Genomic DNA, 26,291 nt, shown 5'->3' with positions numbered 1-26,291 from the left:
CTGAGACTACACGTATGAGCCATCACAGCTGGCCTATTGACAATGTTTTGGAGACATTACTGAGGTTTTTGTCGAAAGAGTTGGCATACATGTCATCTTTTTACAGGGATATGAGAATAAAGAGTCTGAGAATTCTGTCCCGTCTTTGACAGATGGAAATGAATGAATTGTTACTTTCAGAGGGACACAACTACCACGCGATGCTGCATGTGGCCCGCTCCACATTCGTGCAGGTTGAGCACTTGTAGGAGTTCGTGGACGTATGAGGCAAGGAAGGAAGGAAAGCCTTTGCGGAGTAAAATCCTAGGAAAGTGAAGTTATATAACCATGAGACATTGCAAGTTTTGTATTCCTTAGTAAATACATACTTGTTTTAAAATAAGATAGTGATTGTTTCAAAAGATGTCTCTTGGCCAACTGTGCCGAATATGAAAAGGACACTCATCTTTAGGCTGGCTGTCCTTTAGATGGACAGCATTAGGAGTCAGCTCTTTATCACATCTGGTTTCATGCCGAGATGCCCTCGGGCCATCACCTTTGTGACTATTGGTCCCCAGGCGTTGGTGGTTTTAGAGTGTACATCGTTGGAGGGGCACACATTGGATCTGGCACAGAGCTTAGGGTCTTCTGGGGTGGAGACCACCACCCTGATGGATAGAGATACTCGTTAATAGGTGGGGGGTCAAGATGCCCTTTGTAAAAATCTTGTGAGGAAGAAAGCCTCGTAGGAGTTACCCTTGAACTTTTCATCTTTGAGACCAGGTGTTAATTTGTCTTTGGGAGCTAATTATGTTTCAGAAAGATTTTGGAAAGGTCAAAGGTGGGGTTGGAAATACTCACTCAGCAAGCCCTCCCTTTGGCTGACGTGGGTTGCAGGGGCTCTTCTGTGCTTCCGTGGAAGCATATCCTCGGGCATCAGCTCTGCCTCTCCGTGTTGAGGGTAAGCAGGCTGGCCCCAAGGGTGCAGCACCCATGTAATTTTTTGTATTCTCATCACGCTTTCATTATGTTGGCAGAGCTATTCAGACTGCAGGGTGTGGCCCCTGGGTGGATGTGAAATAATTTAGTAGGTTGTGACCAGCATTGTTTATGGGGTACAGTGTAATGTTTTGGTATATACACACACACATTGCGGAATAATTTAATCGAGCTAATTAACGTATCCATCACGTCACTTCGTTTAAAGTTTGCTCCCCCAGCAGTCTTGAAACACACATTATTATGAATCACAGTCACCATGCTGTTCAGTGGGCTGAAAAACGTCCGCCCTTCTGTCTAACTGAGGCTCTGTGCCCTTTGCCCAGCAGCTCCACAAGCCTACCCCCACTACCCACCTCCACCAGCCTGGGTAACCACCATTCCCTGCCTCTGTGAGCTTGACTTTTTTAGATCCCACGTCCAAATGAGAGTGCATCCTGTTTGCCTTTCTGTGCCTGGCTTATGCCACTTACGTCCTTCAGGGACTAGTATTTTCTTAAATGAAATGGAATAAAAGAAAAAATATCAGGGTGCATTGTAAATTATTAGGGCAAGTACGGCTTTATGACATCTGTTCTCAGGGATACACACACACGTTGGTATAAATGGGGTGATACATAAGCATCTGTTTCTTACTGTGTTTCCTGGTCAACAATTGAAAAATACTCTGGTAAAAGATTTGCTAGTTTTTAGCAAAAACTTGAAAAAGCATCTCATTTATTCTGAAATTCAGTCAGTTGCTGCACTTTGCCTCACCCTAATTACTGGAAGAGATTCTGGGAAACACTGTTTATAGGATTCCCTATTAAATTAGGACTGGCTGGGCATGGTGACTCACACCTCTAATCCCTACCCTTTGAGAGGCTGAAGTAGGAGGATCACTTTAGGCCAGGAGTTTGAGACCAGCCTGGGCAACATAGCAAGACCCTATCTCTAAAAAAAAAATTTTTTTAAAGCCTAACCAGACATGGTGGTGGCATGTACCTGTAGGCCTAGCTACTCAAGAGGCTGAAGTGGCAGGATCACTTGAGCCCAGGAGGTCAAGGCTGCAGTGAGCTATGATTGCACCACTGCACTCCAGCCTGGGGATAGAGCAAGACCCTGTCTCTAGAGGGGAAAAAAAGAAAGAAAGAAAAGTACCAGGACTACCATTTTCTGTTTGAAGGGGTTTTTTTCTTCTGAAACTCTGTCAATAAGCTAACAGAAGGCCTATATTGTGAAAATTTAATTGATATCGTTGCTAATTAATATGAAAACCACTTTTGGTTACATTAATTAAAGAATTTCTTTTTTAGGTTTCCTTGTTGCAGAATGAAAGTGTAGAAAAAAACAAGAGCATACAAAGTTTGCACAATCAGATATGTAGCTTTGAAATTGAAATTGAGAGACAAAAGGAAATGCTTCGAAATAATGAATCCAAAATCCTTCATTTACAGGTAAGAATCTTAGGACTACGGCCAGATCAAAGGGTAGAGGAGCTTGCCTGTGTTCCCCTTTAGGGCTTTCTTAGCGAACTGCTTGAGCTGAGTCCTTGACCTTTGCAAGGAGAAAGGCAACTGATTTCTCTGGCCTAAGTGGTGAAGGCTTAGAAAAGGCAGCTGGGCTAGCACAAGCCCGGCCTGGGAAGCTGTAAGTCAGCATTTTCTTACTGCCTTTTCTCTGAAGAGCAAGCCTCCACCCCTCTTCCATGCCTTTGATCTACTGTTGGAGAAATAAGATGCGAAGCCTGTATTTTTTAAATTAGCTGTTTTTATTATTTAAGATTTCATATTGTTCATGAGTAGTTGCTGTGTGCAAAGTCTCACTTCCTGCACTGAGGTGCTGTGCAGCCCAGCTACTCTATTGTGAGCTTTCCAGTGACACACGCTCACCTGCTGGGTTTCACTGTGGAAATCCACACGCACCTCCAGAAGAACAAACCAGTGAACCGTTGCCACCCTGAGTAGAGGCGATGATGTAAAGGGGACTGATGAAATGTCGCTCCTCCTGTCGTCTGTCGTCACAGGTGTCTGTGGGGTGCTTGTTAATAGATGATCATTGTAGATGCTCTCTGCACATTCACTTAATCATGTGCATTTGTGATAGTAATTCCCATGGGTGTGTCACACACCGTGGAAAAATCACTCATGTCACTGAAGGGCCTGAACTTAACGGTGTATCCCTAGATTATCTGGTAGAGAAAATACTTCTAATAGCACAGAGTCATGGCATCTTTGAGAATGCCTTTTCTCCACTTTTTGACATTGGAGATGAGTCATAATGACTTGAATTGCATAGGGATTTATTAAATTAATTTCATTTTTATTATACTTTGTAGTTACCCAGAGAGAAAAAGAGAAAACACAATGAAACATTAGATTGTATTAGAAAAGGCCCAAGTCATTAGCATTAAATCAAGCCAAATAAAGTACAATGTTTCTTAAAACACCAAGCCTCCCGCTGGAAGCCCCCAGCATTTTGCTGAGGGCCCAGCAATGTGTCGGTCATCAGACTGGCCAAGGCGACTGGTCAGGCCACTGCCGCAGGGCCATGGCCACCCTGTGGCCCACCCGCACCTGCGCTCCCTGGCAAGCAGCTCTGGCTGTTCATGAGATCATTGCTGTGTTTTGACCTCGGCCTCAGAGCTGCACTGGAAAGGCCGGGGAAATCACCTCTTAAAATAGCCACAACAGAAGGAAGAATGCACAAGTACTGGATTCATTTACAACAAAAAGTTAGAACATACACAGTGATGTATTGACACCCCATCCCAAACCTCAGATTTCCTCTGCGTTCATCTTCAGTTTCTCCCCTTCCGGTCAGGTGTTCTCATTTACTTTACTTTTTAGTTGAGTTTAATCACTCTATGGTATGCGATTTCTACTCGAGAACTTTTGTGAGTGGATGAACCAGTGAAGCATAAGTCAGAAAGAAAGGGGGAAACCAAGTTGCCAAGGCCAGAGAAGTGAGGGTGGAGCAGTGATGGCACAGCCAGTGTCCCCTGACCTGTGACGAGTCGGAGGTGATGGCGCACCCGCCTCTTCCCCACAGGAGGCTGGGTGTGGCGGAGAGCAGGTTGTGTTTAGGGAAGGGACTCAGAGCAGGCTGCCCGCGCCTGATTCCCCTGAGTGCAGGGACACGGCCCTGCCTGAAACGTGTAAAAACTCTTCTCCATGTGACCCGTTGAGCAGGCGTGGTCTACACAGAAGGTCCTTCCAACCGTGTGGTTTTTTGAAAGGGGAAATTCAGTGTTACCTTTGGGACCACTTTGGGGTTGGTGGTCTTTGGCCAGGAGGATTCTGCAGTGTCCATCCTCAGGAAATGCTGATTGAAAGCCTTCTGATGCCCGGAGGTGCTGGCTGTGTGGGAGCTGCACCGGGCCAGGCCATCCCTCTGCTGCTGCAGGCCCCGCCCACCCTCTTGAGCGGCAGCCCAGCCTAGCCATGTTCTCCACTGTTTCATCCTCAGAGCCCTTCCGGTTGCCCCAGGAAGGGTTTATCGTAAAATCTTACTGTGGCCCAGAAAACCTCTATGACTAGCCACCGGTCACCTTCCCGGCTTCGCCCCACTCCCCGTGCTAAAGTGGACCAGCTTGTTGTTCCTTGAGAGGCTCCATGCTGCTGCACAGATGTCTTTTTCTCCTGCTTCTCTTCCTGGCCAGCTCCAGGCACTCCTCCAGCCATGTTTGTGGACCACCTAGGTGATGAGGGCACACGTCACTTGGGGTCTTCTTCTTTCTTCCTTGTCTGATTCTCCAGTAGACCCTAGAGTCCTGGTGATGGCGGGAGTTGAAGCACAGAGGGCCCGATGGTCTGGCTGTGGCAGTGGGGGTGCAGGCGGGGGGTCAAGGAGTGGAATTCAAGAGTGTCTTTGCTTTTGCATGCCCGGGGAGCGATGAGTTCTTAATATTTTACTTCTTAAATATCCTGTTTTTCTTTATTAAGAAGACAGCCAGGCCGGGCACGGTGGCTCACGCCTGTAATCCCAGCACTTTGGGAGGCCGAGGCGGGCGGATCACAAGGTCAGGAGATTGAGACCATCCTGGCTAACACGGTGAAACCCCATCTCTACTAAAAATACAAAAAATTAAACGGGCGCGGTGGCGGGCGCCTGTAGTCTCAGCTACCTGGGAGGCTGAGGCAGGAGAATGGCGTGAACCCGGGAGGCAGAGCTTGCAGTGAGCCGAGATAGTGCCACTGCAGTCAGGTGTGGGAGAAAGAGCAAGACTCTGTCTAAAAAAAAAAAAAAAAAAGCCTAGGCCGGGCACGGTGGCTCATGCCCATATTCCCAGCACTTTGGGAGGCCAAGGCGGGTGGATCACAAGGTCAGGAGTTCAAGACCAGCCTGGCCAAGATGGCGAAATCCTGTCTCTACTAAAAATAGAAAAATTAGCTGGGCACAGTGGCAGGCATCTGTAATCCCAGCTACTCAGGAGGCTGAGGCAGGAGAATCGCTTGAACCCAGGAGGCAGAGGTTGCAGTGAGCAAAGATTGTGCCACTGCACTCCAGCCTGGGCGACAGAGCAAGACTCTGTCTCAAAAAAAAAAAAAGATAGCATAGGTGCGAGCATGACCCAGGCTTCTGGTGTCAGTGGACTAGATGAACTGATGGTTCTTGCAGTCAGGGGGTCCACAGGGCACATGCAGAGGAGCACACGCTGGGACAGAAGGCAGGGATGTCCATCCATGCGGCCCTCACTCAGGTTGCTGGCACCACTGGGCTTCTCACAGTGCCGGGCTTGTGTGCCAGGGTCCCAGTGGCCTGAGAGTGAGGCATCACAGCAGGTGACGCAGTTGCAGCCCTGGCGTGCAAGTGTGTGAGGCTCACGGGCTGATGCTCCCTGAAGGCAGACCTTCTGATTTGGATTGTTGATGTGGAGTGCATTTTGTCTCTTCAGCTCTGTGTCGGAGTCTTTCTTCTGTACCGTTCCACACCTGCACTTGAGATTTATTTTTATAGAAACTGCAGTGACTGAGTGTAGACCGTTCTTCAAGGATGAAATCACGTTTGCTGGGTTTTAGAGAACACTTGATGTGACTCTGCGTTCTGCTTTGAAACGGTGCTATTGATACAGATGAAAGGCCTGTTTTAAAAATAGCCCGAGTTCCCTTGCTGCTCGTGGAGACGCCTTTTATTTAGTCGCGCTGGTCTGTGCATGCAGTGCACGCGTGTTGTGTGTTCCTGCCTCGGGGGCCCCTGCTGTGCAGGGGAGTCCTTGCTGGAGACTCCCCGTTCTGTGCTCAAGGTCAGGCGTGCCCTTGCGTAGCACCATCACGGGGAGGGGTGGCTCGGTGCCATCCCCCTCTTAACCTTGGGGGTCTGAGGCTCAGCTGTGAGGCACAGCTTGTCTTGGGCCACCCTGCCTGGGACTCATGCTTCATTTCAGGGTTTGCTAACTTACAAAGGGCGTCTCTCAGACCTCTGTTGATCAGGTTTTCATTAACTTTCCCCTGCCACTCGCGAGCACCCCCGCCAGCTCAGTGCACAGTATTAGAAGGTGGAGATGCAAGAGGCTTCCGGTGCTCAGTAGAGGAGCTGTGTGATTTGGATGTTCAGTGTCATCAGTGGTATTGTCCCCCAGCAAATAGACTTGGTGAGCTGATTAAATATCCTTCTGAGCATGTATGATTGTGTAAAATAAAGGGACAGTGACAGTGTCAGTTTAAAGGGACAGTGACAGTGGAAAGAGGTGTTCTTTAGAGAAATTATCCTTACTTTTTAGAGGTTAACTAACATCATGTTTCTTGGAAAGAACAGGAAGAATAACACTGCTTTTACGTCCAAAAAGCCACCCAGACCTGTCATGTTTGTGTCTTCATGGTTAATAACAGCCAGCAAAGGTGCTGAAACCTAGATGTTTAAAAATAGATTTCCAAAAGGAGAAGTGAATTCAGGGGGCCCTGGGGCCCGCCCCTTGAGCACCCGGTGTGGCCCACAGCTTGTGAGGTGGCTCAGTCATTCCACAGCTGCATTGAGCACTAAACTCTCCAGCCGTCACAAGCTGCTTGAAAATGCACATCATTTTTTGAAGTGAAAGTCCCTGGCTTCATCTCACAGGTGGACAATCCAGCCCCTTAACACAGACTGGGCCACCAGGGCAGAGTACAGCTCCCACCTCTCCAGGTAGTGACAAATATGAGTGGCCTGTGTGTTTTGGGAAAGGGCTTTCTGAATTAGTTAAATGAAGTAGCATAAAGTCAGGCCTGGTTGCTGGCAGCCTCGTGTGTTCGTGGCAGGGTTTCTGCGTTCCTGCCTCCCTTGCTGGGGCCTGGCAGCCTGAGTGTGGAGCCAGCGGGGGAAGACCCCTGCGTCTGCGGCATCGGCCCACTGGGTTTCACCCAGGGCCTGAGGACGTGCCTTGGGGCCCTTTCCTGCCACCATCCAGGTGGGAGGGGTCTGAGGAGTGGGAGTCTTCTCCTGGGACCCTGGGGTCGTTCTGGGGCACCCCCTGCAGCCACAGAGACAGGGCTGTGCTTCTGCCCCAGACCCAGCAGCAGGGTAGGAGGCCTTTAGAAGTTCCAAGGGAAGATGAGGCCACATGGACATGATTCTGGCATCCTAAACTTGAGACCCTGTGGCAGCCATGCAGGGCCACCTGCCCCGTGGGACCTTCACTTACAGGGGTGAGGCCTCTCTGGGAAGCAGGGACCCTCTGTACTATGGCCCCCGAGGTATACGAGGGCTGCAGAGGAGATGTCCATGGGAGACTTGTGGCCCCGCACAGTTGCTGTGGCCTGGGAGAAGAGCTGGGAGGGACACGTGGGAGTGTGAGGGTGAGGTCGGATCTGGGTATCTGAACAGGAGAGCTGGTGGGGTTGGCTGACGCCAGGGTGTGGGCGTGTGAGAAACAGGTGGGCAGGCGGCACCAGTGCTGCTGTGAAACAGGGAAGCCTGGGCAGGGGCTGTAGGCAGCAGAAGCATGAGCTGCTGCCTGCCCCAGAGACAGCGGAGACATCTCCCCCGGTCTTCTGAACACTTGCCACCTGTCACTTCACTTTCCTGATGGCTCTCTGTTGACAAAGCAGGCTGACGTAGTGGAGCCTCCTGTTGTTTTCTTCCATGTGGCTTCACGTCACCTCGAGTGCTCCCCGCCAGCACAAGCACTTGTTCCCAGGGAGCTCCCAGGAGGCCCGATGCAGAGCCCCGCTCCTGGAGTCAGCCGCGGGTGGCAGGCCTCATACAGGGGCCTCTGTGACTGTTCTGCTCCTAGCCCGTCTGCATTTTGATGGGAGGCGGTGCAGCATTTTCCGAGTCCTAACTATGTTTTGCTTTTTAACACCTTTGGTTTGGAAGCGAGTGATAGACAGCCAAGCAGAGAAGCTGAAGGAGCTCGACAAGGAGATCCGGCCTTTCCGGCAGAACTGGGAGGAAGCAGACAGCATGAAGAGCAGCGTGGAGTCCCTCCAGAACCGTGTGACGGAGCTGGAGAGTGTGGACAAGAGCGCGGGGCAAGTGGCTCGGAACACAGGTGAGATAGGGGCCAGAGCTGGGCCAACAGTGTGCATCTGGGCCCCGGGTGAGTGCTGGGGCGGGGTCCGTGGGATGAGGGCTGTGTTAGGTACATGTGCCTTAGGAAGTTCTTCCTAATTATGGGTAACACGCAGAGGTGTGATGACTTTCCTGCTGAAAGTCCCCCAGCAAAGACAAACGCTTGTCCCCTCCGTGTGAGGCCCTACATGGTGTAGAGAGTAGGAGTGGCTGCAGCCACGGGAAGCTGCAAAGCCCTCCCAGGAGAGACTGGCCGAAGGGTGACCCGCAGGACAGGCCCAAGCGCAGATGGCAGAGGCCAGGACCTGCTGGTGGGGGCGCCCCAGACTCCACTCCTAAGGGCTGGGGGCCAGCAGTCCCACTGCGCTCTGCCAGCATGTTTCTGATCCACAAGCAGATGTGGGCCTATGGCTTTGGGGACTGAAAGAGTATTGGGAATATTTACATGAAGAGGATTAATGGCAGAAAGGAACACAGATTACCGGTGTGTTTGTGGGGCCGGACGAAGCAGGCAGAGAATGAGGTTGGAGGAGAGGGGAGCAGCTTAGCCTCCAAGAGAGCAGAGGCCACCTGCGGGTGCTGAGGCCAGAGGAAGGGTTGGGGAGAGCACAGCTGTCTCCTGCTCCCAGGAGCTCCCACCAGCGGGCTTCCCAGGAAGCCACAGTGGAGCGCTCTGTCTTGGACCCTGCAGTGAGGTGTCCTTTGATACACAGGCAGGTCAACTGCCCAGGACATCCCCTGTCAGCAGGCTGTGCCTAGTAATATGTCCAGACAGACAGGGCTGTGGACATGGGAGCTGTGGTAAAACTGGGGCAGGGACCTGGGCTCTTCCCTGGGAGGCGGTGGCCTCAGGACATCTGTCTACACAGTTTTGCTGGTGTTGCCCTCAGAAACCACAGTGATTTTTATATTGTTGATTCAGATGCTGGTGTGACTGGGCATGGTGGTGTGGCCTATAGTCCCAGTGTTTTGGGAGGCTGAGGTGGGAGGATTACTTAAGCTCAGGAGTTTGATGCCAGCCTGAGCAACAGAGCGAGACCTTGCCTCTTTAAAAATTAAAAAATGAGGCCGGGCGCAGTGGCTCACGCCTGTAATCCCAGCACTTTGGGAGGCTGAGGCAGGCAGATCACGAGGTCAGGAGATCGAGATCATCCTGGCTAACACAGTGAAACCCCGTCTCTACCAAAAATACAAAAAATTAGCTGGGCGTGGTGGCGGGCGCCTGTAGTCCCAGCTACTCGGGAGGCTGAGGCAGGAGAATGGTGTGAACCCGGGAGGCAGAGCTTGCAGTGAGCCGAGATTGCACCACTGCACTCCAGTCTGGGCGACAGAGCGAGACTCCATCTCAAAAAAAACAAAAAAAAGGGCGGGGGGCCAGGCACGGTGTCTCATGCCTGTAATCCCAGCACTTTGGGAGATCGAGGCAGGTGGATCACCTGAGGTCAGGAGTTCGAGACCAGCCTGGCCAACATGGTGAAACCCTGTCCCTTCTAAAAATACAAAAATTAGCCAGGTGTGGTGGCGGGCACCTGTAATCCCAGCTGCTCAGGAGGCTGAGACAGGAGAATTGCTTGAACCTGGGAGGCAGAGGTTGCAGTCAACTGAGATGGTGCCACTGCACTCCAGCCTGGGCAACAGAGCGAGACTCCGTCTCAAAAAAATGAAATAAAATAACAAGTGCTGGTGCAGCTTTGCTTTCCTAACCTTTCTGACGTTCACCTGTCTCATTCACCAAATCCCTCCTCACCTGTGGCAGGCCTGCTGGAGTCCCAGCTGAGCCGGCATGACCAGATGCTGAGTGTGCACGACATCCGCCTGGCCGACATGGACCTGCGCTTCCAGGTCCTGGAGACCGCCAGCTACAACGGCGTGCTCATCTGGAAGATTCGCGACTATAAGCGGCGGAAGCAGGAGGCCGTCATGGGGAAGACCCTGTCCCTTTACAGTCAGCCTTTCTACACTGGCTACTTTGGCTATAAGATGTGTGCCAGGGTCTACCTGAACGGGGACGGGATGGGGAAGGGGACGCACTTGTCGCTGTTTTTTGTCATCATGCGTGGAGAATATGATGCCCTGCTTCCTTGGCCATTTAAGCAGAAGGTGACACTCATGCTGATGGATCAGGGGTCCTCTCGACGTCATTTGGGAGATGCGTTCAAGCCCGACCCCAACAGCAGCAGCTTCAAGAAGCCCACAGGAGAGATGAACATCGCCTCTGGCTGCCCAGTCTTTGTGGCCCAAACTGTTCTAGAAAATGGGACATATATTAAAGATGATACAATTTTTATTAAAGTCATAGTGGATACTTCGGATCTGCCCGATCCCTGATGAGTAGCTGGGGAGGTGGATTTAGCAGAAGGCAACTCCTCTGGGGGATTTGAACCAGTCTGTCTTCACTGAGGTCCTCGCGCTCAGAAAAGGACCTTGTGAGACGGAGGAAGTGGCAGAAGGTGGACGCGTGCCGACGGGAGGAGCCACGCGTGAGCACACCTGACACATTTTATAATAGACTAGCCACACTTCACTCTGAAGAATTATTTATCCTTCAACAAGATAAATATTGCTGTCAGAGAAGGTTTTCATTTTCATTTTTAAAGATCTAGTTAATTAAGGTGGAAAACATATATGCTAAACAAAAGAAACATGATTTTTCTTCCTTGAACACCAAAAAAACACACACACACGTGGGGATAGCTGGACATGTCAGCATGTTAAGTAAAAGGAGAATTTATGAAATAGTAATGCAATTCTGATATCTTCTTTCTAAAATTCAAGAGTGCAATTTTGTTTCAAATACAGTATATTGTCTATTTTTAAGGCCTCATCTGGTCTCTGTTTTAATAATTTGTTTGTCAGAAGACCCTGAAGTATACCTAGGTCTTTTTTTTGAAAGTCTCAATTCAGAATCATTTTTTAATTTAAAGTTCTACAAATAATTGTTACTGCAAACATTTTATTTTAAAACGTTGATAGACTGATATTTCTTGGAAGAAAATATAAAATATCAAACACTGGTTATCACTTGTGATAGGAAAGAGAATATTCAACCTGTTGTTATTTCTCGTTAGAAATGTAAACCTTCAATATCTGTCGTAGTTAATGACACGACTTCACAATTCTGAACGGAGCCTCGCTCATGGATGCTGTGCATCATTTTCAGATTTATAATTGTTTTCACCCTAAAATAGGGCATCCGTTGAACTTTGGAGTTCTAAACAAAATCCTGTAGGTGTTTGGATTCTGCCCCATGTGTTCGGACGAGCTCTCTGTTGCCGACAGCACCGGCCTTCGGTCTCCATGTCAGGGGTGGGCGGGTGACTGCTGAGGGAGGCCCGCAGGTGTGTTTCTCCATCCCGTCATCTTGCTGCATGCCGTCAACAGTCTCCGAAAGCAACATTGTGCATAGAGCTGGTGGCATACGGTACATGTGCCTTAGATGTGACATGCTGCTTCTCCACCCTGGGTTTGCGTTGAGCATAATTCTAGAAAGTGCTAGTTTAACCAGACTTTTCTCTCCACCACTAGATCTTTGTCTCTACAAGGGCCCTCAGACACCTCTGCACCTGCTGAGGGGAAGCCAGGCTCCACCGTCGGCTTCTGGAGCCTCCGCTGCTTAATTACCACAGATTCCAAATCTCTAGGCCCCACGAGTGAGTCGCCTGGTCCAAGTACGGCCTGGTCCCACCCTGAGGGAGGCAGGTGTGGAACAGAAGCTGAGCCTCTCCGTGTCCCCAACGGGGCCGTGGGCACCCCCACAGCCCGAAGCAGAACCCTCTGAGCATTCCAGAGACCGCTGCTCGGGGGCCTGCCCAGGCTGACCAACGGGCGCTCCTGACCACCACCCTGGCGGGAAGGGTGGCCACAGGGCCCGTCGTCCCAGCCTGCGCCTGCCCGGACGGCATTTTCTCAACTCACTGTTTACTGTCTCTCAGTGTCCAACTGTGATTAGAAGCCTGGAGCCCGGCCCCTGCACCCCTTTTGCTATGCACCACGCTTCATGGTGCTCTTACCACTGATGGGTGCTACACGCGACGGGTGCTTCTTAGGCAAAACCAATGTGTGCGAACCGTCACACCTGTGCCACTCGCCCACAAGCCGCGCCCACAATTGGCCAGCTGGGCCGTGCACGTCAGACTGCCTGCCTCGGCTCTCCCCGTGGCCGTGCGGGGACAGCTTGGTGGGTGCCCGGTGGCCCACCTGTCTCTGGTGCTGCCATCTGTCCTGGGTGTGCCTTTGCCCCAGTGCCTGCTGGAAGTGCCCTCCGTCGCACCCACGTGCCCTGAGCTCCCGTGAGGGGCCCGCCGCGCCCTTTCGCGGTCGAAGCGTTCCGTTGTTCTTATCTGCCTTTCCTTTCCCCGCTCTCCTGGGATTGCTTTGGGGGAATGAGTATCCTTGGTTCTGCCCTGTGAGGGAGTCGCGTGTCCCTGCTCATAAAGGAAGGACTTCCTGCAGAAGCTGCGGAAAACTACTGTTCCCTTGAAGGTGTCCCCCACCTCAGGCCTGTCCCCTACCTGCCCTCAGGTAGTTTTCCTGAGGCCAGGGGTTAACAACAGGGACATCCCTGCAACTTCCCCTTCACAAAATGTACAATATTAGATGAAGGATATGCAACATCTCGGTCTGGTAAGAACCATTTCCTCCCCTCTGGGTTGAAGTCCTGGCGTGGCCCCCAGAAGCAGCCGTGCGTGTCGCTGGGACGTCTCCAGTAGCCCTTCCCAGGCAGACGCTTCTGGCGGGACGCCATGGGGCCCACCCGAGGGTCCCACAGATGTAACCTGAGTGATGGGAGTCCTTGAGGATGGGATGGCCTGTGTCACACGCTTTGTCCTTGAACTTGAGTGATGGGGGTCCTTGAGGATGGGATGGCCTGTGTCACACGCTTTGTCTTTGAACCTGAGTGATGGGGGTCCTTAAGGATGGGATGGCCCGTGTCACATGCTTTGTCCTTGTGTTTGGTTGTATCAGAGTCTCTCTTCTGAGTGTGTCTTCCTCTCATGTACTCAGCACAGTGGGCAGCAGCCTGGGGCGGTGTCCCCTCTCCCAGCGGCGGGCAAGCCTTGTGCTGCTCCACCCTCGGCCCGCGGGCACCCTCACTTGGCGCTCACCACCTGGGCCAGCCTGGGGCCATGGTCTCCCTGCAGCTGAGGCCCAGTGGTCCCTCGGGCAGTGGTCGGCCCTCCCCGCGTCACAGGGCCCTGGCAGTAAGTGGGAAAGGGGGGCGCACACTGTATGCTTGGGGGTGTTGCTTGTTTACCACACGTGACCAAACTCCCAGCAGGACAGAGCTGCTCAGTACTTTACAGAAACCAACTGAGTCCTTTGTGCATGAATTAAGCCGGTCTGCTTCCCCATCACCTTCGTAACAAAACAATGTCCCCTTTCCCCTTGCCTCGAGCAGTTTTCTCCAGGACACTGTGGCTTGGGCTGCTCCCTGCTGCCAGGCACGCTGGGCGGCTGGCCTGGGCCCGGCTCACGTGAAGGGCACTGGCTCTCGTGACCACACTGAGCCACGTGCAAGCCACAGCTGGGCCTGGAAGCCTGACCCTCTGGTTCTAGGGCTTGTCCAGCGGAGCCTGCAGAGCTAGAAGTTGGGGTGTGTCTGTGATATGGGGGCCAGGCTGGGAGTAGGGCCTTTCCAGCAGGTTTGGGTGGCTCAGTGAGGGTGTGGAAGTGGGGGACCCGTGGGGCCTGGCTTTGGGACTAGACATGCCAGCCCCAGCTGGGCTGGAGGGAGCCTGAGTAAGCCCCAACATATGCTGGGCTTTTCAGCTCGCCGTGCTCTGGTGACACACAGGCGGCAGGTTGGGATTTGTGTCAATTGTAGGAGCCGTCAAGCATGAAAGTGGTGCTGTCCCCTGAGCGCAAGCCTCGCCGGGGCCCTGGGCGAAGGCCTGGACTTGCAGATGTGTGTTCCCTGTGCAGGTGGACAGAGGGGGCCCTTGTGACCCAGGTTGCAGCCCCATTCCGCCACCCCTTCCTCCCCGAGCAGCCTCTGCTGAGGGACAGCACCTGTGTCCCTTTGATGCCACAACAGCCAGTTGAACAAGGGAGCCCTTTGCTCAGGCAGCTTCTCCTGCCTCTCCCTCGTTTCTCCTTCCCTGCCCCATCCCCATGCCCTTCTTGGCTTGTGGCACCGGGGAGCCACGGTGTGGCGTACTGGGGCTCCTGCTCCTTGGGCCACTTCCTCAGCCCGGGCCCCACAGGCCCACCGCCTCTCAGGGCTCCCACTGCACTGGCTGTGGCAGGAGGCTTCCCCATGACCCCGTGTGGCCCAGCTCAGTAAGGATGCAGTTCCAGGCACAGCCCCTGGGACAGCCAGCTGCCTCCCAGACCACTTCAGCCTGCTCCAGGGTCCTCAGTCACCCTGGGCCAGGGGCCACGTGTGCCATGGATGTCGACCATGCCAATGTCACATTCCAGCACCCCCTTTGCTTGATGGCGTCTGGTGGTAGTCACCATGGTGGACCCATATCCTACAGCCAGAGGTGATGTCGGACAAAGGAAGGGGGGGTCTGGATGGGTCCTTAAACAACCATTCTGTCTCCAGCGGGGTCATTCCTTGTCAGCCCAAGGGAGGGCCGGGGAGTACACTGATTCCAACAGCTGGGCTGACACCTCCTTTCTCCCCTGCACAGGGAGGATTGGCGCGAGGACCATCACCTTGTGCACAGCCCCGGCAGGGTGGCAGTGCCACTGTCTCCTTGAGCCGTTGCAGGGTTGGGCGGGCGCAGACTCCCCTTGTGGGCCCCTTGCTCAATCCCCGGCCCTCCCAGACTCCTCCCTCTACTGGGGGTAATTTGTGTGTCAGAAGGGCTCTGGCAGAGCTGTAAAATACTGTTTTTTAAAAATTTTAGTCCAGATCTTTACTTATTAGACTGTAGAAGGAGAGCTAGGGAGAGTGCTGGGAGCCCCTTTGCTTTTGTGTCTGTGAGATGAATGAGGGTCTGTCACCCAAATCTACTTCTCAGCCCATGACCATAGTTCTGTTTTCTGTTTGCAAATCTCAGTAGCTCTGTTTTCTCCAAAGTAGAATGTGCCCACCGGGGCCCAGGCCAGGTGAGGTCAGTGTCGGCAGGCTACCTGGTCATTATTGCTGCCTCATCCAGGCTGGTGCCGATGGTCACAGGCACGGCGGCATCAGGGAGCCGGGCCAGCAGGCGGTGTGAGGCAGGGCCAGCCTCACTGCAAGGGTATTTTCCGCCTGACCCTGGTGTGCCCCACACGCGGTTGCAGGGCAGACGTGTGAAGCCTCGGCCCTGTCGGGGCTGGCAGGTGTGCAGGTGAGGACGCCCCGGTGGCCAAGCAGAGCGTGCGTTTCATTTCTCCTTTTGCACTGTGTCTAGTCTGTCTTGTGAACTCTCACCATGAAAAGAGGCTAGAAGTCCAGGATCGCTGTACCACTCCTGTAATTAGGTGATGATTGGTTTTGACAACTTGGTCCCCTCAAACAAGTAAGATACCCTCCAACAGCAAATTAAATGACTTAATTGGAAAACACACGAGCCGGCATGATGTCCGGTGATTTCTGTAAGAAACGCCTGTAGGAGAAGTTCTGTGAAGTGTAGAGGGCAGTGTCGACGCTGCACAGCATCTGCAGATACGCAGCCTCTTCTCTGCCAGTGCCTCTGTGTTCGGTTCTGTTACCCAAAAACAAAGACCAAAGAAGGCCAATCTCTCATTTGACCCTGTCTTTTTAATCTGCCTGTTTTAAAAGTTGCGTCTGTAGTAGCCGCTTGCTGTGAGGACACATCTTGACAGTCCAAGTGATTTTGTGACCAGTGATTCGGGTCCTGTTTTCCGCTCTTCTAAGAAAAAAAAAGACCGTCAGTTATTGCCCAGCAATAATCATGTTGTTACTGTGAGTTAGCAACATGCCTGACTTTCTGATAGCATTACTGTTTTATATTTTTGTTTATTGTATATTATGTGTGGTTTTATTTGGTATTTATTTGTGTTTTGAGGTCTTGCAATGTTTTTGTGTTTCTGATGCTAATAACTAAAGTTTGTAAGACTGTAGAATGCAAAACTCGGAGATGCTAAACTGTCTTATTAGAGGAAAATAAATCTGATTATGGAGTCTCAGTTTCTGATCACACCGTCTCTTGCAGGCCGGGCCCCAGGTGAGTGGCCTCCCTCCTGCCAGACTCCCCAGGCTGTCCTCTCAGTGGCTGAGCCCGGTATGGCCACCTGGCCAAGACCTGTGTGGCCGGAGGCCCATGTTTGGTGTGCTGCCCTCTGTCACCATCTTGAAATACTTTGTGATTCTCAGCGAGGGGCTGCCGTCGCCTTTTCCACTTTGCTTACAGTTTTGCCTGCGGCCTCTAACCTAAAGGGAATCCCGGGGGCCAGGCTCGCAGATCTGTGTCTTGGTCCAGAGCAGATAAGGCGGAGCTCTGACCTCCTGCCCGGACACGTGCCCGCCATCTGGCATGGTGAAAGGGCATGCTGGACCCACAGGCCTGGGGTCAGTCTCAGCACCACCACCTCGTGGGACTTTGGAATCTTCGAGCCTCAGTTCCCTCCTCTGTACGTTGGAAGGACAGCACCTCCTTCCACTCCGAAACAAGGTGGTTAATAAGGAGTAACACCAGTGCTGACGTGCAGGTGGCTGCAGGGTCTGGGCAGTGTCCTTCCGGCAGCTGCTCATGGCAGTTAAGGGCTCCTGGACTTCCACCGCCACTGTGGCCTGCCTTCCATTTCTCCAGGAAGTTGTTTGGGTCAGGCCTGGTAGCAGGAAGCCCTGCATCTCCCCCAAAATTATCAGATGGGGAGAACCGCTCAGTCCTCCCCCACTGTCCTGCCACTCCCAGGGTCCCGTGCAGCCACCACAGCACCCTGCTCAGTCCCTCCCCATCCTTCAAGGCACTGCTTGGGGCCACATCCAGAACAGATGCCATCAGCCCCCACATGTGGCCCACTGAGCAGGAAGGAGTGGACCTAGGAGCAGCTTCCCAGGGTCCTCCCTCAGGGTCTCAGGGCCTCTCCTGAGGGTCCCTTGCCATTACAGCACCAGCCCCACCCTCGCTGTGGGCCCATACCACCCCTGCCGTGCCCTGGCTGGTGGCAGTAGTGGGGCGCTGGAATCCTGGGACTGGCAGCCTCCACCCCACACACGATGGGGAGCCTATGGCACCTTGGCTCCCGGGAGCTGCCCCAGGATACAGCCTTGCTGGTCCTTCCATCTGGGGGATCCCAAATCCTCACACCCCTGTGGTGGGGGCCGGCGCTCAAGCCCAGGGTCCTGCCGCAACCTTGAGGACACCGGGACACCTACGGAGACCAGGCAGTGTGCAGGTGTCACCGCTGACCGCAAGTGTGAGCTGGGCCGGGGGTGGGATGGCGAGGACAGCCAGCGCCATGTGCCAACGAATGGGGAATGTCAGCTGGAGGCTTGAGGGATTGCAGAAACTGCATTCCTTTTTTTTTTTTTTTTTTTTTGAGATAGAGTTTCGCTCATCGTCCAGGCTGGAGTGCAATGGCGCAATCTCGGGTCACCACAACCTCCGCCTCCTGGGTTCAAGCGACTCTCCTGCCTCAGCCTCCCGAGTAGCTGAGATGACAGGCATGTGCCACCACGCCTGGCTAATTTTTTGTATTTTTAGCAGAGACGGGGTTTCTACCTGTTGGTCAAACTCCCGACCTCAGGTGATCCGCCTGCCTTGGCCTCCCTTTTTTTTTTTTTTTTTTTTTTTTTGAGCCAGGGTCTCTCTCTGTCACCCAGGCTGGAGTGCAGTGGTGTGATCTCAGCTCACTGCATCCTCAACCTCAGGCTTAAGTGATCCTCCCATCTCAGTCTCCTGAGTAGCTGGGACCACAGGCGCATGCCACCATGTCAGGCTAATTTTTGTATTTTTAGTAGAGACAGGGTTTCACCATGTTGCCCAGGGTGGTCCCGAACTCCTGAGCTCAAGTGATCCCCCCGCCTCGGCCTCTCAAAGTGCTGGGATTACAGGTGTGAGCCACCGCACCCCGCCTGGATTCTTGTACCCTTCTGGGAATCCTATAGGAGAGGAGATGGGCAGCAAACCCCAAGACCTGCTGGACTGGCCTGGGCTGAGGGTGCTGGCGGGGACATCTGCAGAGCCGGCCTCAGATCATGCAGCAAGAAACGGCCGGGGGGAAAGGAGTGGGAGCTTCTGAGCTGCTCCCCTCAGGGCATTGGGCAGGGACTCCCTGCCCCCAGCCTGAGATCCAGACCTCAGGGGGGATGGAAGGACTGAGTCCAGCCCTCAGGTGCACACCAGGCCACCACCTGGCTCCATCCTGCTGGGGGGCAGCCCAGATCTTGCAGGCAATTGGGAACCAGGGGTGTCACAGTCTAGGCCTAGGGAAGGAGAAGGCTGTGGCCCTCGCCTGCCTCCCCTCAGCTCAGGGGGCTTCTCTGTTCTGGCCCAGATGAGTGATGCTGGAAGGAGAGCGGTGCAGAGCAGGGGGGTACACACTCAGAGCCCTCCGTGGCCCTGACTCTGCACTGCAGCAGCCCCCGCACCCAAGAGTCAACCCAGCATCCGAACCAGGGAAGAGTCTGGACTGAAAGCGCAACCGTACTTGGTGAGAGGCTGGTAATCTCGAGTTCCAGTAAGGAAAGCAAGGCCTGGGGTGGAGGCCGGGGCTTGGCTGCTGGGCTGGATCAGGCGACACACCTGGCCCACACTGCCCTGCAGTCCTTTGGGAGACAGCGGCACTCAGACCCGGTCACAAGCCCTGCAGGACACCAGTGGAGCCACATGGGTGGAAGCCTAGAAATTAGATTCTGAATTGAAGTCCAGGGGGTTTTCTGTTTTCTGAAAATGAGTAGTTGCATAATCTAACCCTAAAATCAACAATTTCTTGTTAAAAGACCAGAAGAACCAAAGTGCTGTGCAGGGAGGTGTCCACGCCGCCTATGCTTTTTTTTTTTAATTTTTTAATTTTCAAGGTCATCCTTAAAGCCTCTGCCTTGACCCTGCAGCCACAGGTCACTTGGAGGCTGGAGGCCAGGCCTGGGATCTGTGTCCTTTAAATGTCTCAGTGCTGCTTGGGGGACTCGGTCCTGTGCCGGAGTTACTTGATTAGAAGTTAAAGGTGGAGGGGAAGACACCTGTGGGGCCGTCCCAACCCACTTCCTCCACTCAGACCACAGCTTTGAGTGGGCTCAGTCCCCAGGGACCCCCAGGCCCCAGGGTCAGCCTCGCAGGGCAGAGCTCAGAACCCCCTGCCCAGACCCCAGGGAGCCAAAGGGGCCCAGATCTGGGCACAGGGCAGGAAGAGGGCTGGCACCTGCTGGGAGGGGTCTAGGAGCCAGGGGCACGGCTCACACAAGCGCATACCCAGGACCTCTGCTTCCTGTCAAAGGGAGATGATGCTGGCGTCCGCCCGAGAGCCCACATGGAAAGCACTCCACGTGGACAGGACGTCGCCCACAGGAAACACCCCTGCAAGGGACCTTGGACCTTGGGGAGGGCAGCTGTGCCCTCCCGGGCTGGGCCTTGCACCCTGGCCTGCAGCCATTCAGCTCGGAGGACTCCCGGCATCCACAGGCACTTGGCTCCCCGCCACTTCCCTGGCCCCTGTGGCACTTGGGGCTCCACAGTTCTCCGACTCCCTGCTGAGGTTCTGAGCCATTTGCGAGCATGTGTCCCCATGTGTGCTTGAGGGCCGGGGGCACCTGTGCATATGGTCAAGGGCCTTCTGTGCACACATGGCACCTGCAGCGTGGTCCCAGCCGTTCGTCAGCACCCGTGGGCCCAGCTCCATCTCCGGCCTCCTGCTTGGCGCAGCTCTCGCTGGTCACCTCGTACCAGGTAACTGCTCTCCACCAGCCATGCTCGGGCTCCACATACATAGCCCGGGTCACAGCCACTCACGTCCTGGTCCAGCCAGCCTTGCGGGGACTCTGCCCAAAGAGGGACAGTAAGGGTTTTTGAGTACCAAGTCAGTGACCCTGACTGCCAGCAGCAGCTCCTCTTGACCCAGAGGCCAGTGAACACCTGACAACATTCCCCTCCATACAGCACAGGGGCAGCGGCAGATTAACCCTCCGTGTGGAAGGAGGAGTGGAGGTGGAGGCGGGACAGTGGCGGCCCCTGGTACGGGTCTTGCAGAGCCCTCCCCATCTGGGGTGGGGTTGAAGCAAGTCACTCGGGCAGCTTCCCAGCTGCTGCTCCTGAGACCCTCAGCTCCCCAACACCCTGTCCTCCTCCCTCCTCCCATTGTCCATGGATGGAGAAGGGACCAACCGTGCCTCCAGGGCTGAGCTCTCATCTCCTGGTGCTCCTGCTCCCCCATCCCCCCCCACAGGCCAGGGCTGCAGCCCGAAGGGGCACTGGGCCCCTGCGCCCTGTGAGATGGGCGCTGCCACCCTCGCTCTGCAGGTGACGAATGGAGGCCAAGTGAATTGTGCACGTCATACAGCATTTGAGTCCTGGACAGGGCCCAGGACTGGTCCGACCACTGCTAGATGCCACCAGGGGGGCTCCGCCTGTCCCCCACCCCAGCAGACCCAGCCCCATCCAAGCTAGGTGGAGACCCCTGGTCCATACCCTCCTGGGCTCCCCTCTGAGTTGTATCCAACCCACCCAGCAACAGCTGCTCTCAGCAAGGCCCCTGGCCTCACCTGCACTCTCTTCCCTCCTCTCCTGCCTCTTGCCTTTTTTTGTGAGACAGATCTTCCTCTGTCACCCAGGCTGGAGTGCTGTGGTGCAAGCTCGGCTCACTGCAACCTCTGCGTCCTGGGTTCCAACAAATCTCCTGCCTCAGCCTCCCAAGTAGCTGGGATTACAGGCACCCATCACCACACCCAGCTAATTTTTATATTTTTAGTAGAGATGGGGTGTCACCATGTTGGCCAGGCTGATCTCAAACTCCTGACCTCAGGTGATCCGCCTGCCTTGGCCTCCCAAAGTGCTGGGATTACAGGTGTGAGCCACTGCACCCAGCCGCCTTCCTTTAAAAAACAAAACAAAACAAACAAACAAAAAAAACACGAGGTCTTGCGCTGTGGCCCAGGCTGGGGTAATCGCAGTTCACTGCAGCTTCAACCTCCTGGGCTCAAGCAATTCTCCTTCCTCAGCCTCTGCAGCGCCGGGACCCAGGCATGAGCCACTGCACCGGGTGTTCTTGGCTCCGTCGAAGCATCCCTCATGTTCCTGTCTCAAGGCCTTGGTGGGCCCTTTCCCTGTTTTGCTGATGTCCCAGGCCCACCCCACCTTCTCCCTGGCCCTGCCATGTGCAGGAGGCAAGGCTGTCACTTTTGCTGCCTCCACACCTCAGGGGAGGCTGTGAGCCAGGGTGGCCAATCAGAGCACAGCAACCTCGGGCTACGGTAATTGGTGCAGACTTGGAGACAGGAACCAATCAGAGACCTCACTGAGACCCTACTGCCATGACCTGGTCAAGGAGGTGGTGAGTCTCACTCTCTCAATACACCTTCCCTGCCACGTGGAGAAGGCTGTGCACACAGAGAAACCAACACAGGAGGGCCGCCAGCCATAACGAAGACAGACACAGGGACCAAGAGACTGAGACAGCCTCTAGATGCAGCCTTAGCTGAAGCAGTTGGGCTGTGAGAGGTTCTGCTTATTGGAGGAAACTCTGGGGCTTTGCATTTCTCCGACTCCCTGCTGAGGTTCTGAGCCATTTGCAAGTCTGTGCCCCCATGTGTGCCTGAGGGCCGGGGGCACCTGTGCATGCTCAAGGGCTTTCTGTGCACACATGGCACCTGCAGTGCAGTCCCAGCCATTCCTCAGCTCACATCTTTGCACGTGAGTGGTTCCGGTACCGCTTGTCTGCCCAGTGCCCTGGTGCCTATCTGCTGTCTCGTGTGAGCTCGCGGGGCCACCCTCTGACTGCTGGACCCACCTCCAGAGGCCACTCAAGGCAAGAGAGATGGGTCCCAATACCCCACCCAGCCAGCCCCAGCCCCTTCTGGTCTGCCACCTTCAATTCAACCTCCTCACTGTGGCTGCAGCTGTGATCTCATCCTTCCTGTCTCATTTTAATGCCACCTTTTTCAGGAAGCCTCTCCCACCATCTGCCTACTACTGACCAGGAAGCCAAGTGGCCTCACTACCCTCTCCACACAGCACAATCTAGAAATGGCCTGCTCAGGTGGAGCAGCAGTGGCCAAAGAGGCTCCATTGCTGCCCCAAGTCCTGGCCATCCAGCCCTCTGGACTCCCCTGAGGCCCCATCATCAGGAGAGGGAGCCTCAGCCTCTGGGCCCTTTCAGGCTTGGCTGTGGCCCTGAGCCCCAGGGGTGAAGTTTGCTGAGCCTCACCTGGCTCTCTGCATTTATGGTGGAGGCAGGGATGGGGGACAGAGCCAGACACTCAGGTGTGAAGCCCAACGCAGCCCCATCAGTCAAACTGCCTCCTCCCCACGGAGAAGCAAGACAAGGGGCAAAACAGATGTGACCCCCAAATATCCTGTTTGTTTCTGGTTAAGGACATGTGAGTCCAGCAAGGGGCCAGCCGAACTCCAGGACCGTGAGGACCCACCCTCCCCGTCCTAGGCTGGGCCAGCACCACAGAGCCACTGAGCGCAGGGACCTCTGCTCAAGGCGATCCCTCCAAGGTAAGGGGCAATGCTGGTGGTATTACAGATGTCGAGGCAAGGCGCCCACCCGGGACACAAAAAGAGGCAGAGCTCCCCCCAGTGGCGGCTCCTTCCTCCCCGGATGCAGCATATCACTCATGAAAGAAGCAAATACCAGGCCAAGCAAAGGGGTGCTCATGGCAGAGTCTGCAGGTGAGGGGTGGGGGTGCAGGAAACAGCAGGATGGCCTGGAGGGTGGAAGGCCCCAGAAGTCTCCAAGGCTGAGTAGTTTCCCTTTCACCCTCAGTCCTCTGTCTACATACTCACCTCCACCATCTTTCCTGCACCGTTCCCTAGTCACTCATCCACCATCCTGCCATTGGAACCCAGTGTAACCATCCACCATTCTCCCCCTTCCATCAGCCACAACCAGTGTCTCCCCAATCCACAAGGCACACCATCCATCTCTGCACCAGTAATCCCCTAATGACCGATTCACCACCCTCCCAGAAACTCATCTCCCCATCATCAAATCATCCAAACATCATGCACAATCTATTTGCTGTTCATCTTTCTACCTCTCTGCCTCCCATCACCCACAAATCCATCCTCCATTCACTCACCACCCAGCCATTCCAACGTGCATGATGCAGATCCAAGCATCCACTGCAGACCCATTCTCCCAACCCCCTATCAATCATCTCTCCATCACCTAGCCCACATTCATTCACAATTCATCCACCATGCTCTGTCCACCCACCCATTTATTTATATCCAGTAACTCCTGTACTCTTATCCATCTACCTACTATCTCTCTGCCTACTACTGTCCATTCACACGTCATCTAAAATTCATTCACCATTATTCATCCACCATCAATCCATCCCTCCGCCATTTGGTCTTGTCCACCATCCATCTACATCCAAAATCCACAACTTTTTCTCACCCACCATGCATTGCAACAAACTATCCATATGTACACATCCATTCAACATCTACAATTTCTCTTTCACCCATCAACCATCCACTATGCAACCATGATTCATTTTGCCACTGCCCTTTCCCTCGTTCTCCTTTATTCAACTACCATCCACCATCCACCATCCATCAACCATCCTTCCATAATCACTCTTCTATCCATCTATCCACCGATAAAATTTACCATCTGTGAGCTACCATCCGTATGCTTACCCATTCATCATCCGCAATCAACTATCTACTTTTTTTTTTTTTTTGACAGAGTCTCACTCTGTCGCCCAGGCTGGAGTGGAGTGGCACAATCTCGGCTCACTGCAACCTCTGCCTCCCAGGTTGAAGCAATTTGGCCCCAGCCTCCCGAGTAGTTGGGATTACAAGTGTGCACCATCACATTCGGCTAATTTTTGTATTTTTAGTAGAGACAAGGTTTCACCATGTTGTCCCATGCTGGTCTTGAACTCCTGACCTCAAGTGATACTCCATCCTCAGCCTCCCAAAGTGCTGGGGTTACAGGCGTGAGCCACCGCACCCAGCCAACTATCTACTTTCATTTACCATCCATCATCTGTCTATTGATCAACTGTCCTTCTACAAAATACTATCCTCTATTAATCCACCACCCGTCATCCACCATTCATAATGCACCACTGATCTATCCACCATTCACCATCCACCATCACCTTCCGTCTATCTACCGTCCATCATCCAACATCCATCTATCCACCAATCTACCCACTTATCCATCCATCATTCAGCCATCCTCCATCCATCCATTCACCTATCCATCATCCACTCATCCACTATCCATCCATCTACCACCCATTCATTCACCATTCATTTATCCACTGTCCATTCATGCATACATCCACCATCCATCTATCCACCATTCATCCATCCACCATCCACTCCCACTATCCATCCATCCACCATCTATCCATCCACACATTCACCATCCACCCATCCATCACCTACCATCCATTCATCCACCATCCATCCATACATCCACCATTCACTCATCCACCATCCATTCTCCACCATCCATCTATCCATCCATCCATCTACCCATTCACATATCCACCATCCACTCATCCATCATCCACAATTCACTCATCCACCGTCCATTCATCCATCCACCCATTCACACGTCCACCATCCACCATCCACCCATCATTCACTCACCCACCATCCACCATCCATCCATCCACCATCCATTTATCCACAATCTGCCATCCACCATCCGCCAGTCATCCATCCATTCATCCACCACCCATCCATCACCATTCACATCCACCATCCGCCATTCACCATCCACCATCCACCTATTCACCATCCACCATTCACTCATTCACCATCCATCCTTCCCTCCAGCCACCATCCACCACCCACCATCCACCAACCACTGTCCATCTTACCATCCATCATCCACCATCCATCATCCACTATCTACCATCTGCCACCCATCCATCCACTCAGTATTCACCATCTACTCATCACCATTCATTCACTTGTCCACTATCCACCACCCACCACCATCCACTACCATCCATCATCCATCATCCACCATTTATCCATTATCTACTTATCTACCATCCATTACCCATCCATTTATCATCCCATCCACCGTCTACTATCCACCCATTATCCACTATCCACTATCTATTCACTATCCACCATCCATGTCCATCCACAATTCACCATTTATGCAACCATCATCCACCATCTCTCCATCTACCATCTACCTATTCACCATCCACCATCCATCCATTCAGCAGTCATCACTCGCCAAACATCCAGCATTTAACACCCACTTTTTTTTTTTTTTTTTTTTTTTGGAGATGGGGTTTCACTCTTGTTGCCCAGGCTGGAGTGCAATGGCACAATCTCGGCTCACCACAACCTCCGCCTTCTGGGTTCAAGTGATTCTCCTGCCTTAGCCTCCCGAGTAGCTGGGATTACAGGCATGTGCCACCATGCCTAGCTAATTTTGTATTTTAGTAGAGATGGGGTTTCTCCATGTTGGTCAGGCTGGTCTCAAACTCCCGACCTCAGGTGATCTGCCTGCCTGGCCTCCTAAAGGCTGGGTTACAGGGTGAGCCACCATGCCCAGCCAACACCCACTCTTTATGATCTACCTGTCAGCCATGTATCCATTTATGCCGTTCTCCATCCACCATTCCCTGATTACCATCGATTCATTTTTCTTTTTTTCTTTTTTTTTTTTTTTTTGAGACAGTCTCGCTCTGTCGCCCAGGCTGGAGTGCAGCGGCGCGATCTCAGCTCACTGCAAGCTCCGCCTCCCGGGTTCACACCATTCTCCTGCCTCAGCCTCCCAAGTAGCTGGGACTACAGGCGCCT

General features: G+C 53.5%; 1 protein-coding gene across 6 annotated transcripts in view; it reads left to right on the top strand.

Moving 5' to 3' along the window:
- TRAF3 (TNF receptor associated factor 3) overlaps positions 1 to 16,527 on the top strand; it is a 133,316-nt gene extending 116,789 nt beyond the window's left edge. For all 6 annotated transcript variants that reach the window (XM_030803942.1, XM_030803943.1, XM_030803940.1 and 3 more), the window contains 3 exons: positions 2,274 to 2,414; positions 8,251 to 8,425; positions 10,202 to 16,527. In XM_030803942.1, coding sequence (XP_030659802.1) covers positions 2,274 to 2,414; positions 8,251 to 8,425; positions 10,202 to 10,773 — 888 coding nt within the window. In that variant the 3' untranslated portion in view covers positions 10,774 to 16,527. The remainder of the gene's footprint in view (positions 1 to 2,273; positions 2,415 to 8,250; positions 8,426 to 10,201) is intronic.
- The last annotated feature ends 9,764 nt before the right edge of the window (positions 16,528 to 26,291 follow it).

The sequence above is a fragment of the Nomascus leucogenys genome, chromosome 22a (genome assembly GCF_006542625.1).
Source record: "Nomascus leucogenys isolate Asia chromosome 22a, Asia_NLE_v1, whole genome shotgun sequence".
In the NCBI taxonomy this organism is placed as follows: Eukaryota; Metazoa; Chordata; class Mammalia; order Primates; family Hylobatidae; genus Nomascus; species Nomascus leucogenys.
This window is presented reverse-complemented; position numbering and strand designations above follow the sequence as displayed.